This window comes from Heterodontus francisci, chromosome 28, assembly GCF_036365525.1.
Source record: "Heterodontus francisci isolate sHetFra1 chromosome 28, sHetFra1.hap1, whole genome shotgun sequence".
Taxonomy (NCBI): Eukaryota; Metazoa; Chordata; class Chondrichthyes; order Heterodontiformes; family Heterodontidae; genus Heterodontus; species Heterodontus francisci.
In genome coordinates this window covers 11,391,549-11,411,468 of record NC_090398.1, presented here as the reverse complement: position 1 = coordinate 11,411,468, position 19,920 = coordinate 11,391,549, and the positions used below count along the sequence as shown (strand labels likewise).

The 19,920-nt window shown below is 49.2% G+C and overlaps 1 protein-coding gene across 2 annotated transcripts in view; it reads left to right on the top strand.

Annotated features, from left to right (window-relative positions):
* The window catches only part of patl1 (PAT1 homolog 1, processing body mRNA decay factor), a 95,690-nt gene that overhangs the window by 52,986 nt on the left and 22,784 nt on the right, over window positions 1–19,920 (top strand). Inside the window, exons 8-15 of one of the 2 annotated variants that reach the window (XM_068059842.1) lie at window positions 1,265–1,437; window positions 2,584–2,679; window positions 4,606–4,786; window positions 6,704–6,827; window positions 13,562–13,659; window positions 14,985–15,044; window positions 16,183–16,334; window positions 16,632–16,791. In XM_068059842.1, the coding sequence (XP_067915943.1) occupies window positions 1,265–1,437; window positions 2,584–2,679; window positions 4,606–4,786; window positions 6,704–6,827; window positions 13,562–13,659; window positions 14,985–15,044; window positions 16,183–16,334; window positions 16,632–16,791 (1,044 nt within the window). Of the gene's footprint in view, window positions 1–1,261; window positions 1,438–2,583; window positions 2,680–4,605; window positions 4,787–6,703; window positions 6,828–13,561; window positions 13,660–14,984; window positions 15,045–16,182; window positions 16,335–16,631; window positions 16,792–19,920 lie in introns of both variants that reach the window. The other variant, XM_068059841.1, reaches the window with a different exon arrangement.

The following is a 19,920-nucleotide window of genomic DNA, read 5'->3' as shown; positions in this document are numbered from 1 at the left end:
AGAGGGAGCTTTACTGTGTATCTGACCCTGTTTTTTTTTTAAGTTGTTAAAAATGTTGCAGTGCTCTCCTCAGCTCTCCCTCTCCAGCAGAAACTCCTACAACGGACTGCAGCACTGTCAGCTGAGTCTCGTTGCTGCACTCAGTAGTCCCAATTACATAGCAGCAACCCAGTTTTTTTTTTGTACCGTCCTGGGGAGTATTTATTTATTATTTTTTATTTAGAGATACAGCACTGAAATAGGCCCTTCGGCCCACCGAGTCTGTGCCGACCATCAACCACCCATTTATACTAATCCTACATTAATCCCATATTCCTACCACAACCCCAACTTCCCTCAATTCCCCTACCACCTACCTACACTAGGGGCAATTTACAATGGCCAATTTACCTATCAACCTGCAAGTCTTTGGCTGTGGGAGGAAACCGGAGCACCCGGCGAAAACCCATGCGGTCACAGGGAGAACTTGCAAACTCCGCACTGGCAGTACCCAGAATTGAACCCAGGTCGCTGGAGCTGTGAGGCTGCAGTGCTAACCCCATTTTTTTTTCTTTTATTTTGGGAGTGTTTGGGGACAGTGTAGAGGGAGCTTTACTGTGTATCTGACCCTGTGCTGTACCTGTCCTGGGAGTGTTTGACGGGGACAGTGTAGAGGGAGCTTTACTGTGTATCTGACCCTGTGCTGTACCTGTCCTGGGAGTGTTTGACGGGGACAGTGTAGAGGGAGCTTTACTGTGTATCTGACCCTGTGCTGTACCTGTCCTGGGAGTGTTTGACGGGGACAGTGTAGAGGGAGCTTTACTGTGTATCTGACCCTGTGCTGTACCTGTCCTGGGAATGTTTGATGGGGACTGTTTAGAGGGAGCTTTGCTCAACTTGCTGACTCATGGAATTTTTTGCCAGTTGTGGTTTGTTTGGGTCTTCAAACTCGCCCACTCTCCTCTCCTGGAGGGGCTGAACCCTCACTGGGGATACATTATTGAGTATTGCATATGTGACCTTCTGTGTGTGTCTGTGTTCTTGATATTATCGGCCCCGAGCAGACAAGGCCCTCATTGTGTGTGTTTCGCTTTGTGCCTGATTGACTTCGGGCAGATGTGATACTTAGTAGGCGTGTGTCTGTTTGACCTCTTTGACTTAAAGCAGATGTGACTCTCTCTGTGGGTGTTTGTGGCCTTATATCTTGTTGATCCTGAGCAGACGTGACCCCCTCTGTGTGCGCGTGTGTTTTTGACTTTGTGCTTCGTTGTCCCCACGACAGCAGACGGGGAGGATGTCCCCAAGCCACTTTGCCCGAGTCCCAGGGTTGGTACGGAGTCCGCTGACAGCCATGAACGCCAACCTGCTGCAAAGCAGGATGGGACAGATGATACCGTCCGTCACCGGTTTCCGGCCCTACTTCAGCCCGGCGGCTGCAGGACACCTGCAGAACATAAGGTACAGGGGGGCAGTGGGGGTGAGGATCTGTGACAGTTTGGTCAGGACATGGGTCTGCACACCACCCATTCTGGTCGCGATGGAGGAATATATGAAGACAGCTCGTCCGTGCCTTCTTCACACCGAATCTGGACAATCCAAACACTCTCCCAGCCACCTCACTCCCAAGCTCTGCTGCCTGTATCCTAACTCGCACCAAGTTCTGTTTAGCCATCAAACCCCTCTCAGTGCTTGCTGACCAACATTGGCTCCTGATTCAGCAACACCTCAATTTTACATTCCTTTCTCCTGTTTTCAAATCCCTGCAAGGCTTCACCCTTACCTATATAATAAAAGCAAAATGCTGCAGATGCTGGAAATCTGAAATAAAAACAGAAAGTGCTGGAAATACTCAGCAGGTCGGGCAGCATCTGTGGAGAGAGGAACAGAGTTCACGTTTCAGGTCTCTGACCTGCCATCCGTTCCGATGAAAGGTCACTGACCATCAAACGTTAACTCTGCTTCTCTCTCCACAGATGCTGCTGAGTATTTCCAGCACTTACTGTTTTTAGTTCACCGTCATCTTTCTCTCTAACCTTTTTCAGCCCGACAATTCTGCCATGCCTATGCTTCCCCAGTCCTGGTCCCTTGCACATCCCTGATGTGAATCCCTCCACCATTGGCGGCCTTGTCTTCAGCTGCCTCGGCCTTCAGCTCTGGAATTCCCTCCCAAAGCCTCTCCGCCCCTGTCTCCTCTAAGACGCTCGTTTTTTATTTTTTGACCAAACGTTTGTCATCCTTATGTGGCTTGGTGTCAAATTCTGTTTGTGACATCCGTGGCTATGTCTATCCCTCGATCAGCATCAAAAACACGCCACATATTTTCCAGTCATTATCACAGTGCTGCTTGTGGGAGCTTGTTGTGTGCAAATCGCTGCCGCATTTCCGACATTACACCGGTGGCCACACTACAAATATATCTCTTTGACTGTGAATCCCTCTGTGACGTCCTGAGGTAATGAAAGGCACAGTCGAAATTCTTCACCTCTTTGCTAATCGTTCCTGTAAGAGCTTTGGGATGTTCTACTCTGTTAACGGCACCATGTCAATGCAAGTTGTTCTGTGATGCTTACAAGAGACTGATTCCTGAACATCTTGATCTTTCAGGGCTTCGCAGTCCATGTTCCGAGCGGACACTACCCACCTTCACCCCCAGCACCGGCGCCTTCTCAACCAGCGGCTCCAGCTACAGAACTCCAGGAAGTAAGTAACTCTTCACTTTGTAGCCGGATAAATACCGTGGCTACAAGAGCAGGTCAGAGGCTAGGAATCCTGAGGCGAGTAGCTCACCTCCTGTCTCCCCAAAGCCTGTCCACCATCTACAAGGCACAAGTCAGGAGTGTGATGGAATACTCTCCACTTGCCTGGATGGCTGCAGCTCCAACAACACTCAGCAAGCTCGACACCATCCAGGACAAAGCAGCCCACTTGATTGGCACCCCATCCACAAGCATTCACTCCCTCCATCACCGATGCACTGCAGCAACGCACCAAGGCTCCTAGACAACACCTTCCAAACCCGCGGCCCCTACCACCAAGAAGGACAAGGGCAGCAGATGCATGGGAACACCATCTCCTGCAAGTTCCCCTCCAAGCCACACACCATCCTGACTTGGAACTATATCGCCGTTCCTTCACTGTCGCTGGGTCAAAATCCTGGAACTCCCTTCCTAACAGCACTGCGGGTGTACCTGCACCCGCATGGACTGCAGCGGTTCAGGAAGGCAGCTCACCACCACCTTCTCCAGGGCAATTAGGGATGGGCAATAAATGCTGGCCTGGCCAGTAACACCCTCATCCCATGAATGCATTAAAAAAAAAGTTCCAGGCACCACCTGTTGGGAAGGATGTCGAGGCCTTGGAGAGGGTGCAGAAGAGCTTTGCCAGGATGATACCAGAGATGAGGGACTTCAGTTCATGTGGAGAGACTGGAGAAGCTGGGCAAAGGATAAGGGGAAATTTGATGGAAGTGTTCAAAATCTTTAAGGGTTTTGATGGAGTAAATGAGGAAAAACTGTTTCTAATGGGAGAGAATCGGTAACCAGATTCAAAGTGATTGGCCATTAAAAATGAAAGAAGTTGATATTCTTTTTCCCCGCAGCGAGTTGTGATCGGGAATGTGCTGCCTGCAAGGGCTGTGGAAGCTGATTCAATAGTTACTTTCAAAAGGGGAATAGAACAAATACTTGAAAGGGGAAAATGCGCAGCGGGAAGGGTGAGTGGGTCAGAGACGGTCCTCTCTCTCTCTCTCTCTCCCCCTCTGGGACCTCGAATCAAATCCAGTCCCAAACAGAGGGGCCAAAAGTGCATTTACTAATGAGGAAACAGAAATGTTTGAATAACTTGGGGTGATTATTCTGAGATTGACGCTGAGACGCATTGACAGGACAGTATAGAGCAAGCATTACGCTGCATCTAACCCCTTGATGTACTTGTCTTGGGAGTGTTTGTTGGGACAGTGTAGAAAGATCTTTAATCTGTCTGTGAATTTGAACTCCACTGTCAGCCCTGAGCCTGCAGTGGCACCTCTGAGGACGCTGTCCTGCCCACGAGACATAAAACCGAGGCCCTTGTAGCTGCCTATTTGGTCTGAGTTGTTATGCCTCACAGCATCAGTGATAGAAGGGGAGTTCCCCTCCACTTTCCCGCTGTGAACTGGCCAGCCTCCATTCTTGAACCATCATCCCGACACTGCACTGGGGCAGATGTTGCTGCATGGTAGTGGTGGTTGCAGGATTTGCCAGCTCTTCAAAAAGCAGTGTGAGATTCTGGTCTAAAGAGGGAATCTTGTCAATGCCGGTAGCTGATTCCAAGCAGGGAGGAATGTAGGATCAGTGGGAGAGGGCATGGATAAATAGCAGGAAGTGCATTTACTGAATGTTGCAGATACAGTCTGGAGCCAGATGTCAATCACAAGACCTGGAAAGCAATGTTGGTCTCTTGTGTCTCTCTCTCTCTCTCTCTCTCTCTCTCTCTCTCTCTCTCTCTCTCTCTCTCTCTGTATCGCGTGCTCTCCTCTCTCTCTTCACAATTCGTTGTTTCTTTTTTTCTCTGTCCCTCTCCTTCTCTCTGTCACACTGTCTTTCACTTTCACCCGATCCTTTTGCTCTCTCTCTTTCTCCCTCTCAGCCAGCACCGAGGGCAGAATGGTTCTGGAGGAGACAGGCACAGCAGGGAGAGCTATCACGAGCAGATGAAGAAGGACCCCTACAGCAACCTGATGACCCAGCGGGAGAAGGAGTGGGTCAGCAAGATCCAAATGATGCAGCTACAGAGTGCAGACCCCTACCTGGACGATTACTACTATCAGGTAGGAAGAGCTGGGAGTGTCGGCAGAGGTTCATGCAGTATCAACACGCAGGGCCCAGGCTCCAATCCTGGCCTGTGCTGAGTTTAGCTGTTGTCAAACCTGGTGTGGTACTGAGCCCCAGACACGCAGAGCAGGAAAGGCCCAGGCTCCGATCCTGGCCTGTGCTGAGTTAGTCTGATTGCACCCATTATGTTGCTGAGCCCCAGACATGCAGAGCAGGAAAGGCTCAGGCTCGGATCCTGGCCTATGCAGTTTTATCCTGATCTCAGCTGGTGTGGAACTGAGCCCCACACGCATTGAGCAGGAAAGGCCCAGGCTCCGATCCCGGCCTGTGCTGAGCTAGTTAATCGTGCCCTCTGATACTGAGCCCCACATGCAAAATTATGTTAAACTTGTATAGAACCTTGCTTAGACCTTGGAGTACGAATACATTTCTGGCCTCCATGTTAGAGAAACAATATAGAGAAACTGGGAAACGAGCAAAAGATTTACAAGTATGATACCAGAAATGAGAGGTTACAGCTATCTGGCAAGGCTGAACAATGGGGCTCTTTTGTGACCTGCTGGAGGTTTTGAAGAAAGATCAAAGCGTTTTGATGGGGTAGACATGGAGAAGATGTTTGCAGTTTTGGGGGTCGCCCAGAATTAGGGACCATCAATATAAGGTAGTCACGAAAAAATCCATTCGTGAATTCAGGGGAAACTTCTTTCCCCAGAGCATGTGGAACTCGCTACCACAGGGAGTGGTTGAGGTGAATAGTGTCGATGGATTTAAGGGGAAGCTGGATAAACGCATGAGGGAGAAAGGAATAGAAGTGGTGATGGGGGGGTCAGATGAAGTGGTGGTGGGAGGAGGCTCGTGTGGAGCACAAACACCAGCATGGACCATTTGGGCCTAATGGCCTGTTTCTGTGCTGTACAATTAGATGTAATTCCACGTAACTGTGACTCGAACTGTTATCTGGCGAGGAGGGGAACCGCGAACACGGACTGGCCTGCTTCCATGTTGTGTATATTCTCCCTAAGGAAGAGAATGCCAATGGTCTGGATCCTTTACTGGAGCTCCCTCTCATTTCCCAGTTCAGGAGGTGGACGGAGAGCATGAGAAGCGGAAACCCCCATTCCCAGCAGCTTGATTATCTTGGCTGCAAACTGAGGCTCAGCGATGTAAAAGGGTTCTCCCCACCTCTGCTGGTATTCCAGCTGGAGCAGTTCCAAGTTCATAGGAACCTACAGCACAGAAGGAGACCGTTTGGCCCATCGTGGCCTTGACTGCTCTTTCAAAGAGCCAGCAGTTGCTACCTCCATGTCCTTTTTATCTGTAACCCTGTAAGTTCTTCCTTCTCTGATACCTTACCAACTCACTTTGAGTTATTCATGGAATCAGTTCCCACCACCTTTTCACACAGTGTTCCAGATCCCCACAAGTCGAGTAAAACAAAATGAGTCGTCTCTCCTTTAGTCCTTTCACCAATGATTCTAAATCTGTGACCTCTGGTTCTTGACCCACTCACCAAAAGGGAATCGTTTTTCTCTATCTCCTGTCAAAACGTCTCGTCAACTTCAAAACCTCTTAATCTTCTGTGTTGCCAGGAGAACAGTTCTCATGTTTCCAACCCCTCCTCATAATTGAAGTCCCTGGTATCGTCCTGGTAAACATCCCCTGCACCATTTCCACCTTTTCCTGACGTCTGGTGCCCAGAATTGTCCACAATACTCCAGCCGAGACCTACCATTGATTGACCAAGTTCAAGTCTGATTTCTTTGTTAAATTCTGTGCCTCCAGTTATAAAACCAAGTAACCCATCTGCTTTCTTAACCGCCTTATCAACTTGCCGTGCCACCTTTAAGGATTTGTGTGTAAAGACACCAGTCTCTCTGCTCATCTCTTGTCGGCGTTCCTTTCTCCCAACGTAGAACTACTTCGAGAGATTGGACAAGAAGCAGGCAGCTCTGGACTTGAATAACGAGGGCCCCAAGAAGGAGCGGACAAAGCTGATCACGCCGCAGGTGGAGAAACTGGAGCACACGTACCGGCCAGGTAACGCCCGATCGCTGTGTCCACGCAGCGCGGGCTCAGGTCAAGGGTCAGCACGGGAACAGAATGACGGTGGATCTCCTGTTTCTCAACCATGATCTAAATGTTGAGGGTGGTGTTTGGGGGGAGGTGGGGGTTTGTATATAGCATGTTTAATGTAGCAAACATATCCCCCACCCCTCCACTCCCACCAAGGCACTTCACAAGAGCGTTAGCAATAAATAATTTTGACACCATGCCACATGAGCGATCAGGACAGGCTTGGTCATAGAGGTAGCTTTTGAGGAGGATTGTAAAGGAGGGGAGAGAGAGAGAGGGGGCGGAGGTGTTTAGGGAGGGTAAGTCCATAGTATATGGGATAGGCGGGAGATGGTGGCGCAATGGTAATATTACTGCACTCGTAATCCAGAGGCCCAAATTAATGCCCTGGGAACACCAGTTCAGATCCCACAATTACAGCTGGTGCAATTTAAATGCAATTAATTTTTTTTAAATGTGGAATTGTCAGCTCGTCCCAGTACTGATACCATGAACCGATCATCGATTGTCATGAAAACCCATCTGGTTCACTAATGTCCTTTAAGGAAGGAAATCTGCTGTCCTTCCCTGGTCTGGCCTACATGTAACTCCTGACCCACAGCGATGTGGTAGACTCTTAACTGCCCTCTGAAATGTCAGTCAGTTGACAAGGGCAATAGTGGATGGGCAACAAATGCTGGCCTTGCCAGTGATGCCCACGTCCCATTTTTAAAAGGCAGCTGGAGGGCACAGAATGTGAAGACGGGAGTTTGGGAAGTGAGTGGATTTTTAGGGTTAATCTCTCAAGTCTAGTTTTTGTTTGGGTTACGTTTAGCAATTAATTGAAATTACTGTAAGTTAAGAAGCAAGTTCGATTTCTTACTGTTTTAAACGGGGATACAATCTCTGAGTAGCTGCAGCGAGTTAATTAAGTAGCTAGCTTAAACTGGTTTCTGAGCTCCAGCAGAGCTCGAGTAAAGCTGACATATCATTGTTTTCAGAGAGTGTAAATTCAGGGGACTCTCAGTGCTGTTTGTCTGCATTGAGTGCTGCTGGAGGGCACAGAGTGTGAAGAAGGGAGTTTAATAAGTGAGGGAGTTCGTTAAGGAGGGAAATGATAAATTAAGAAAAAAAAATGAATGTAATTTTATTGCAATAAAGATGGCAGGACAGGTCATGTGTCACAACTGCAGTATGTAGGAGCTCCTGGATGCCACGGCAATTCATGGCAACCACGTCTGTGGTAAGTGTTGGTGGCTTGAGGAGCTTCGACTCAGCCATTGAGCTTGGGTCAAGCTGCAAACACTGCGATGCATCAGGGAGGGGGAAAGTTACCTGGACAATTGGTTTCGGAAGGCACTCTCAACCCTTAGGATAGGGTCATCTGTTTTGGTCAGTGGTCAGGGACAGGAGGGGGGTGACTGCGAGTCAGGCAGATAAGGGGATCGAGAATGTGAGAGTGGAGGAGCCTCAGACCTTGCAATTGAGCAATAAGTTCGAGGTTCTTGCAGCTTGAATGGACAAGAGCGAGGGCTGCAGTGTGGATGAGTAGACTGACCAAGGTACCAACGATATAGGCAGGACAAGGACAGAGGTTCTGCATAGTCAGTATGAGGAGCTAGACACCAAATTAAGCAGAACCTCAAAGATATAATCTCTGGATTATTACATGAGCCACGTGCAAATTAGAGTAGGGCAAATAAGATTAGAGAAATGAGTGCATGGCTCAAAGACTGGTGTGATAGAAGTGGCTTCCAGTTTGTGGGGCACTGACACCAGTACTGGGAAATGTGGGGGCTGTACTGTTGGGACGGTCTACACCTGAATCGTGCTGGTTCAAATGAGGTGCGTAACTAGGGAAGAGAGGGTTTCAAACTAAATAGTGGGGGGCAATGGATCAGATTTGGGAAGAGGTGGTAAATCAAAGAGTAGAGACAAGGCAAGAAAGAAAGGTATTAATATGGGAAAAGATAAACAGACTGTGGCAGGAAGGGACATTGATTACAAATTGGAGAGTAAATCAGACAAGGCCAGAGGTTACAAAAATAATAAAAGGACAAAACTTAAAGGCTCTGTATCTGAATGCATGTAGCATTCGAAACAAAACAGATGAACTGTTAGCGCAAATAGAAATAAGTATGTACCATTTTATAGCCATTACAGACACATGGCTACAGGGTGACCGATTGCGACCTGAATATTGAAAGGTACATGACAATTAGGAAGGACAGGAAGCGAGGAAAAGGTGGAGGGGTGGCTCTGTTAATTAATAGTATTAGCACAACAGAGCGGGATGACCTAAGTTCAGGAAACCAGGATGCAGAAGTGGTTTGGGTCAAGATGAGGAATGATGAAGGCAAAGACTCACCTGTGGAGGTGGTGTACAGGCCACTTAACAGTAACCCCACAGGACGGGGTATAAAGGAAGAAATAATGGATGCTTGTCAGAAAGGTACGGCGATAATCATGGAGGATTTTAATCTGTATATAGATTGGAAAAATCAGATGGGCAAAGGTAGCCGAGCTGAGTTCATAGAATGTTTTCGGGATAGTTTCTTAGACCCAAACCTTCTGGAGCCAACCAGAGAGCAGGCAAGACAAGACCTGGTATTGTGCGACAAGGTAGGATTAATTAATGACCTCATAGTGAAGGCACCCCGAGGCAGCAGCGATCATAATCTGATTGATTTTTACATTAAGTTTGAGGGAGAGAAGAGTGGGTTTAAGACCAGTATTTTAAAGCTAAATAAGAGCTTTCATGAAAGGCATGAAAGCAGAGCCAGCAAAAGTGTACTAGCAAAGTAGGTTAAAGATAGGTCAATAGCGATGCAGTGGCAGATATTTCAGGGGATATTTCAGAACACACAGAATGGATACATTCCAATGAGAAAGAAAAATTCCAAGGGGAGGACCCACTCTATCTAAAAAAAAAAGTTAAAGATAGTATCAAACTTAAAAGAAAAAGCATATAATTGCGCAAAGATAGGTAGCAGATCAGAAGATTGGACAGAATATAAAAAGCAACCAAGAATGACAGAAAGATTAATAAGGAGGAAAGAATTAGAGTACGAGAGAAAGCTGGTGAGAAATATGAAGACCGATAGAGTTTCAACAGATATTTAAAAAAAGACAAGAGTTAACAAAGTGAGCGTTGGTCCTATCAAAAGTGAGTCTGGGGAATTAATAAGGGAAAATAAGGAGACGGCAGATAAATTGAACAGATATTTTGCATCGGTCTTCACCATAGAGGATACAAGTAACATCGCACAAATAGTTGTAAATCAGGAAATGGAAGGGAGGGAGGAACTGAAGAAAATTATCAGCAGGGAAGTGGTACTGAGCAAATTGTTGGAGCAGCAGGCTGATAAGTCCCCGGGTCCTGATGGACTTTGAGGGTCTTAAAAGAAGTGGCCAGTTGATGCGTTGGTTTTGATTTTCCAAAATTCCCTAGATTCGGGGAAGGATCCATTAGATTGGAAAATAGGAAATGTAACGCCTTTATTCAAAGAGGGAGACAGAAAGCATGAAACTACAGGCCAGTGAGCTTAACATCTGTCTTGGGGAAAATGTTAGAAGCTATTATTAAAGATGTTATAGCAGGGCACTTCGAAAAATTTAAGGTAATCAGGCAGAGTCAACACGGATTTGTAAAAGGGAAATCATGGTTAACCAATTTATGGGAGTTCTTTGAAGAAGTAACATGTGCTATGGATAAAGGGGAACCGGTGGATGTACTGTACTTAGATTTCCAGAAGGCATTTGATAAGGTGCCACATCAAAATTTATTGCAGAAAATAAAAGCTCTTGGTGTAGGGGGTAACATATTAGCATGGATAGAAGATTGGCTTGCTAATAGGAAACAGAGTAGGCATAAATGGGTCATTTTCTGGTTGGCAAGATGTAACAAGTGGTGTGCCACAGGGATCCGTGCTGGGGCCTCAACTTTTTACAATTTATAGAAATGACTTGGATGAACAGACCGAAGGGATAGTTGTTAAATTTGCTGATGACATAAAGACAGGGAGGAAAGTAAGTTGTGAAGAGGACATGAGAATACAAAGGAATATAGATAGGTTAAGTGAGCGCGCAAAGTTCTGTCAAATGGAGTATAATGTGGGAAAATGTGAAATTGTCCATTTTGGCAGGAAGAATAAAAAAGAAGCATGTTATCTAAATGGTGCGAGATTGCAGAGCTCTGAAATGCAGAGGTGCCCTAGTGCATGAATCGCAAAAGGCTTGTATGTAGGTACAGCAATTAATTAGGAAAGCTAATAGAATGTTGTTGTTTATTGTGAGGGGAATTGAATGCAAAAGTAGGGAGGTTATGCTTCAGGTATACAGGGCACTGTTGAGACCACATCTGGAGTACTGTATACAGTATTGGTCTCCTTACTTAAGGAAGGATGTAAATGGGTTGGAAGCATTTCAGAGAGGGTTTACTCGACTATTGCAATAGGCAGGTTGTCTTATGGGAAAGGTTGGACAGGCTTGGCTTGTATCTGCTGGAGTTTAGAAGATTAAGAGGTGACTAGATTGAAACATATATCATTCTGAGGGGTCTTGACAGGGTGGATGTGGAAAGGATGTTTCCTCTTGTGGGAGAATCTAGAGCTAGGGGTCACTGTTTAAAAATAAGGGGTCGCCCATTTCAGACAGAGATGAGAACTTTTTTCTCTGAGGGTCGTGAGTTTTGGAACTCTGTTCCTCAAAAGGCAGTGGAAGCAGAATCTTTGAATATTTTTAAGGCAGAGGTAGCTAAATTCTTGATAAGGGGCTGAAAGCTATTGGGGATAGGTGGGAATGTGGAGTTGAGGATACAATCAGATTAACCGTGATCTTGTTGAATGGTGGAGCAGGCTCGAGGAGCCGATTGGCCTACTCCTGCTCCTAGTTCGTATGTTTGTATAAAGGCACAGCCAGTTGGAGCAGTCAGGTTCACTGATGTGCAACAGGGCAGAATTGGAGGAGCACAGAGTTCTCGGAGGGTTGTAGAGGCTGGAGGAGATTACATAGAGAAGGGCGAGGCCATGGAGGGATTTGAAAACAAGGGTGAGGACTTGAAATTTGAGGCATTGTCGGGCAATCCTTGGAACAGTCCCAATAGCCCACGGCCCTCTGACAGGCCCGAGCGGCCTTTCACTCTCTGGGATCTGGGTGGAGGTCCTGTGGCGATGGAGCAGACTGAGGTCTCCTGTTTCTGATAACTACACCTCTGATGTGGAATAGGTTGGCCACAAACACGATAACTAGTGGATGTCAGAGAATTTGAAGTGGCACATGGAGGTTTAGATTTGGGAGTCAGATTACCCAAAGAAGGGGAGTCGAAAACTCATCAGTAATTTTCAAGTAGTTTATTAAATTTATGTAATGAATATTGAGAAGTAGCAGTTTAAATATGATGCAGAAGGTAAATAGACAGAAGAAGCATATGACCCGCGTGAAAGATGGAAGTCACTTTTCACTTATCTCGTGCTTGGGATAGCTTGTAAACTTCTGCCAGACACTTGTCTCGGGAGGGCTCGAGGCTGCATCTTATCAGCTTTAGGAATGTCTTGTTTTGGAGCCTGTGTAAGAGTTATGTCCTTGGCAGTGATAGCAGGCTTATGCTGTCCTGGCTGTCTGCCATAGCATCTTTCTTAATAAGAGACAGAAGTATTTCTGTAAGAATTCTACACTGTTAGGAGAAATGCCAGTTATTAAAGGTCCCATTTCTTATAACACTACATGTTAAAGCTGGTGCCTGGGGTTAAGGTACTGTAAAACTCTATCTTGCCCGTGCTGTGTTTGATGGGACAGTGTAGAGGCAGCTTTACTCTGTATCTAACCCCATGCTGTACCTGTCCTGGGAGTGTTTGGGATGGTGCAGAGGGAGCTTTACTCTGTATGTAACCCCATGCTATACCTGCCTGTGGAGTGTTGGAGGAGCAATTTCCTGCCCGGTGCTGCTGCTGTTGGAAGTTTAACCAACACACTTGAGATTCAATGGCATTACCATCACTGAATTTCCCCACCATCAACATCATGGGGGTTACCATTGACCAGAAATTGAGCTGGACCAGCCATATAAATACCGTGACGACAAGAGCAGGTCAGAGGCTGGGAATCCTGCGGTGAGTAACTCACCTCCTGACTCCCCAAAGCCTGTCCACCATCTACAAGGCACAAGTCAGGAGTGTGATGGAATACTCTCCACTTGCCTGGATGGGTGCAGCTCCAACAACTCTCAAGAAGCTCAACACCATCCAGGAAAAAGCAGCCCGCTTGACTGGCACCCCGTCCACAAACATTCAATCCCTCCACCACCGACACACAGTGGCAGCAGTGTGTACCATCTACAAGGTGCACTGCAGCAACTCATCAGGGCTCCTTGGACAGCACTTTCCAAACCTGTGACCTCTGCCACCGAGAAGGACAAGGGCAGCAAATGCATGGGAACACCGCCACCTGCAAGTACCCCTCCAAGCCACGCAGCATCTTGACTTGGAACTATATCGCCATTCCTTCACCGTGGCTGGGTCAAAATCCTGGAACTCCCTTCCTAACAGCACTGTGGGTGTACCTACCCCATATGGACTGCAGCGGCTCAATAAGGCAGCTTATCACCACCTTCTCAAGGGCAATTAGGGATGGCAGTAAATGCTGGCTTTGCTAATGACAGTGTACCATGAACAAATAATACAAAAAGCTGGTGGTGCTGATGGCCATTTTATTGGTTGCAGTGCAGTTCGAGGGGTCCTTGGGGAAACTCACCGTATCCAGCGTGAACAACCCTCGCAAGATGATCGATGCTGTGGTGACAACGCGCATGGATGATGATGTAAGTTGTCGATCATTTTTTTCTTAGATCCTTTGACGTTGCATTGCGTGACGGTCCCTGGCTATTGACCTAACTCTGTACCTTACTCAAGGGACTGGCTTCCCCTCTTGTAGCTTTACGCTATGTCAGCTGTGACTCAAGGGATAGCACCCATTCATGCTCTGAGTCAGAGGGTTTTGTAGTTGAGTCCCAGACTCCAGAGACTCGGTCGTCATAATCCAGGCTGGCATTCCCCAGGTGCCAGTACTGAGGGAGTGCTGCACTGTCGGAGGGTCAGTACTGAGGGGGTTCTGCATTGTCGAATGGGCAGTACTGTTGGATTTGCCATGTGTCGCCATGGGACAGTAAGCCAAGGTATTGCCCACTCAGGTTGATGTAAAATATACCCCGAACAGTGTTTGAAGAAGGGCTTGAGATCTCTGCCCCTGCAAGGGGCCAATGGAAGTCATGTGACAAACATCACGGGTAAAGGATGTGAACGTCGGTTCATTATCCCATTGATATTCTGTGAGTTTGCTGAGCCCAAATTGACTGCCTCGCATTCTACATTACAACAGTGAATACCCTTCAAAAAGAGTGTTTTATTGGCTATGAAGCGTATTCGAACATCCTGACATCATGAAAGGCACTCGACAAATGCGAGTTTTTACAGTGGAGTTATCACCATTAAACCTGATGCCTGCACAGTTGTAGCTCAACTCGGGCGCTCGTCACTGACTGGCAGTGGAACCTGGGGCTTTCCACTGCGGCTGTGTGTGTGTGGTGGGATGTGGTTGAGAGGGAAGGGCGTTGTCTCTGTAGGGGGCCCCTGTTTGTGTATCTGTCTGTAATGGGGCCTCTCTTCTGTGTATTTGTCTGTCTGTCTCTTTCTCTCTGAAGGGGGGGGGGCTCTGTTTGTTTGTGTCAGTCTGTCTGTAATGGGGTCCTGTGTGGGACGGGGGGCGAGGCGGTTTGTATCTGGAGACACCCCTCACCCTGGCACTGAGGGAGGGGCTGAGGGTTACATTTATATATCTGGAGACCCCCCTCACACTGACAGTGAGGATTACGCGTGTATCTGAAGACCTCCCCCTTCTCACTGACACTGAGGGAGGGGCTGAGGGTTACAGGTGTATCTGGAGACACCGCCCCCCCCCCCCCCCCCCCACACTGACAATTGTGTCACAGGCGAAGCTGTTACTTGCCTTGAAGCCATGCGCTGTGAGCAAGCGTGTCTCGAGGAAGGTTGGAGCCGATTTTCCCAAGAAATGTTTTGTGTTTGCAAGTCTCTGCTGAATTCAGTATCAGGCTCTCATCCTCTGCCCTTTCCCCTCCACTTGCCATAGGAGACAAAGGAGAAGCAAGTGCGGGACAAGAGGCGACAGATACTCTTCACCATTGAGCGGGTGAGTCCTCAGCATCCCAACTTTCTGGCAGGAGACAGGCTTGCCTGTTTTTAGAAAGCTTTCATGATTTGGATCAGATGCTGCGAATGCCAAAATTAAAATTTTACCAGCCCGTCCGCCCGGCCATAAATATTACTGACTGTATATCAACTGATGTTAATCCAGCTCTCTCACACTGTCACTCAGTAACCCCTCTCCCCCAGCACCCTGTGTTACTGACTGTACCTCAACTGATGTTAATCCACCTCCCTCACACTGTCACTCAGTAACCCCTCTCCCCCCAGCACCCTGTGTTACTGACTGTATCTGTACTGATGTTAATCCAGTTCCCTCACACTGTCACTCAGTAACCCCTCTCCCCCCAGCACCCTGTGTTACTGACTGTATCTCTACTGATAATCCAGCTCCCTCACACTGTCATTCAGTAACCCCTCTCCCCAGCACTCTGTGTTACTGACTGTATCTCTACTGATGTTAATCCAGCTCCCTCACACTGTCACTCAGTAACCCCTCTCCCCCCAGTGCCCTGTGTTACTGACTGTATCGCTACTGATGTTAATCCAGCTCCCTCACACTGTCACTCAGTAACCCCTCTCCCCCCAGCACCCTGTGTTACTGACTGTATCTCTACTGATGTTAATCCAGCTCCCTCACAGTATCATTCTGAGGTGAGGGATGACTCAGATTGGATGTAAATTGTTTCCCTCCTTGCTGCCCCCAGTTAAGAAACAACAATGGAGGTCGCAGATGCATTTGAGGGGAAGGTAGATAAGCAAATGAGGGTGAAAGGAATGGAGGTGTATGTTGATGGGATGAGAGGAGATTACCCTCATCCTTCAGGGGTCAGGGGTTTTGAAGGTGCTCTTGGAGGAGCTTGGTGTCTTGTGGATGGCACACACTGCTCGGTGTGTCGGTGGCAGAAGATGCTGTTTTTGGAGGTTCTGTCCAAGATAGCGGGGCCACAACCCCAGTTTTTAATTGGAGCCCACTCCACTTGTTGAGACAGCGGTTGTGTGCTGCCTTACATTGTTGGGGTTCCAAAAGGTGCAGCCTGGTGTGGGGCTTCTGCTTGTAACCTGCACCCTGACCACCTCTGTGTCTCTGCCCCCCTCCACCACCCCCCTCCCCATGTTTTCAGACGTACAGTTTGGTTTTGGAAGTGCAGGACTTGGAGAAGAAGTTCCTGCAGGTGAGTGAGGAGGAGCGGCCTGCCGTGCTGGAGCACAGGAAGTCCAAGATCCTGCAGATGTACGAGAATCTGCGGGGGAAGCAGGCTCACAGCACCGAGAGGTGAGTGTGTGTTGGGGTCGGAGGGGGTGTGGGGGGCAGGGGGGTGGGTGGGGGGGGGGGAACTGCGGGGTGGGCGGTCGGCACAGGGCAGAAGCGGTTTGCGGTGCTGGCGATACGGGGTCCAAGCTCTGAACGGGGAAGGATCTGAGGAGTGGGACTAAGGGGATGATTCTTTCGGGGAGCCAGGGTGGGCGCAGTAGACAGAATGGCGCCCACCCCCCCCCCCCCCCCCCTTTGCGATTGCGTGAGTTATTTGCAGCGCTGTAACTGTCTCCCCCTCCCCCAACCTGTTCACAGAGTCAGCGACGAGCACTTTGTGCAGATCATGTGCATACGTAAGGGCAAGCGACTGGCTGCGAAGGTCTTGCTCCTCCTCGGCACCGAGCAGGCCGCCAACGTGGTGCTAGCGACCGCCCGCAACCTCCCCTACCTGGTCAAGAAGGACACTCAGGACGAGGTGAGTGACCGCTCGCGGGCTGCCGAGGGGAGCTGGAGTTGCGTGGGCCCCTTGGCTCCGTCACTGACAGCCGCCCAGCTCTTCGAGCTCAGGAGGTCAGGGGTTTGCCCTGCGGCCCAAGCACATGGGTCAGGCTCCGAGGGGCACTCATCCGGATGAGCCGTTTGATTCCAGGCCATGACGGCGCAGAAGGAGGCCCTTTGGCCCATCGAGTCTGTGGCGGCTCGCCGTCGAGCATTCCAGTCGGTGTCATTTCCCTGCTCTATCCCCGTAGCCCTGCAAGGTTTATTTCCAAGTGCCCATTCAATTTCCGCTTAAAGTGATTCATCGTCCCCGCTTCCACCAACCTCGAAGGCAGCGAGTTCCAGGTCATCACCACTCGCTGTGTTTAAAAAAAAAAAAATCATCCTCACGTCCCCTCCCCCCCCCCCCTCCTGCCCCCCTGCATCTCTCACCCAAAAACTTAAATCTTATCTTCAACCCTATTCCTTGTACCATCAGCTAATTGGAACAGCTTTTCTTTGGCGAATTCATCTAAACCTCAATAATAAATCTCAATCAAACCTCTCCTCGATCTCCTTTGGTGCAGGAAGAAAAGAAAAAAACCCCCATGCTTATCCAACCTAACCCAGACCACGTTTGGATGAAGAGAATTGTGTTCTTCCAGTATTTTGGCCAATGTTCCACGCTCAGCGCGTATCAAAAGATTTGGAAACACTTCTTCAGGAGCAAAGTACCAGGAGGAGGCCATTCAGCCCCTCAAGCCTGTTAGACAGGAACAGGAGGAGGCTATTGGGTCACTTGAGCACGCTACACAGGAGAGGGGCCACTCACCTACCTCGAGCGTGTTTCCCTCGTTCAAATAAACCATGGTTGAATCGTATCTTAACTCCACCCAAGCGCCTTGATTCCGTAACCCTTCATACCCTTGCTCAACAAGAGTCAATCAATAACAGTTCTGAAATTCTGTGTTGACCCCACCCCCCCCCCCCCCCCCCCCCCTCAACCCCGGCCTAAATAGTTTCTTGAGGGGAGAGAGCTCTGGATGTGGACGGTGCAGTGGTTAGCACCGCAGCCTCACAGCTCCAGCGACCCGGGTTCAGTTCTGGGTACTGCCTGTGCAGAGCTTGCAAGTTCTCCCTGTGACCGCGTGGGTTTCCGCCGGGTGCTCCGGTTTCCTCCCACAGCCAAAGACTTGCGGGTTGATAGGTAAATTGGCCATTGTAAATTACCCCTAGTGTAGGTCGGTAGTAGGAGAATGGTGGGGATGTGGTAGGGAATGTGGGATTAGTATAAATGGGTGGTTGTTGGTCGGCACAGACTCAGTGGGCCGAAGGGCCTGTTTCAGTGCTGTATCTCTAAACAAGAAAAAATAAAAAATAATTTCCACTCCCCTTTGTGTGAAGAAGTGCTTCCTGTCATCACCCCTGAATGGCCTGGCTCCAATGTTAAGGTTAAGCCCCGTTCTGGACAGTCTATCTCTATCAACACCATTAAACATCTTAAAAAAACCTCAATTCGTTCACTCCTTAATCTTCGACTCTCAAGAGAACACAAGCTGTACAACCTGTGCTCCTCATTTAACCCTTTAACTCTCAACATTAGATCACCCATCTCTGTTCCCCAAAATATGCCCCAGTTTCGAGGGTAATTGTTGACACCAAGGTATGAGAGTCATTGGGGATTGCTTCCTGACATTGATATCTGGCAACACATCTAACAGACCTCTCTCTGAAGCGTGCGACTGTAAACGGATTCTGGTTCACACAACATAAACTGTCCAGGCTGTTCGAAGGGGATTTAGCTGCAGTCGTGGGCAAAAAGTTAATGACCACTCCCTGTTAGCCTCATTGTTAGGATAGTATAGCGGGAGCTTTACTCTATCTAACCCCGAGATGTACCTGTCCTGGGAATGTTTGATGGAGACAGTGTAGAGGGAGCTTTACTCTGTAACTAATTTATGTCGAGGGGGCCTTCATTCCTCAGGACCCTTTTATATACATTTTTTTAAAAATAACTGTTAAAAACAGATAAATAAACCACAAACTCAAATTAAAATGCCATTCTCGGCGTCGACAATGCACTCCAGTCCCTGCGGTGCCCACCGGTCGCGGAAGGCCTCAAGCGTACCGGCGGACACCCCATGCTCCTTCTCAGGGACACCCGGGCGCGAACGTAACCGCGGAAGAGGGGCAGGCAATCAGGGAGGACAGACCCCCTGACGGCCCGCAGCCTGGACCTGTGAATTGCCACCTTGGCCAGGCCCAGAAGCAAACCGATGAGGAGATCCTCCTCCCGGCCCACGTCCCTCCGCACCGGGTGCCTAAAGATCAGGAGCGTGGGACTGAAGTGCAGCCAAAACCTGAGGAACAGCCCCTTCAAATACTCAAACAGGGGCTGCAACCTCGCACACTCCATATATACGTGGAACACAGACTCATCCAGGCAGCAGAAAGTACAGGCGGCCTGGGAGTCCATGAACCTGCTTAAAAGTCTATTGCAGGGGACTGCCCTATGCAACACCCTCCACCCCAGGCCCCCGATGTAAAGGGGGAGGACCCCCGCGTAGAGAGACCTCCATCGAGGTATCCCCTCGCCGCCAGTTGGCAACGCGGACCGCCAGGGCCTGTCTGGCCGGCTGACGAGGGTGAGGAAGTGGAGAATGTGCAGGAGCAGCCCGTACAGGAAACTCCTCCGCGCCGATTGGAATGGCACAGAGGGCATTTCCGAAAGGCGGCTTGGGTTGTGCAGGACCAGGAAACCCTCCCGAGGAGGGTTTCGGGGCCTGGGTCCAAAGAGTAGTTCCAGCCGAGCGGGAGTCAGCTCGGCCAGGAGCGCTCTGCGCTCCCGAGCCGCCTCATCACCCGCAGTGAGGGGCATCCCGGGGGCTTCGGCTACTCCTCTGCCTGTCGGTCCGCCCCGGAGCCAGCTGCCCGGACAGTCAGTGTGCTCTCCTCAGCCGGCGGGGGAACGCCCTGACTGGAGGCGACCATGTTCCAGACTCTGAATAGATTCCAGTAAAAGACAGGCAGCTCCCTCGGAGAGGCGCGGCTAACGGACTCCGCCGGGAGCTGCGTGTCGGCTTGAAGGCAGTGATACTGGAGGAAAAAATACATTGCCAGCGCAGAC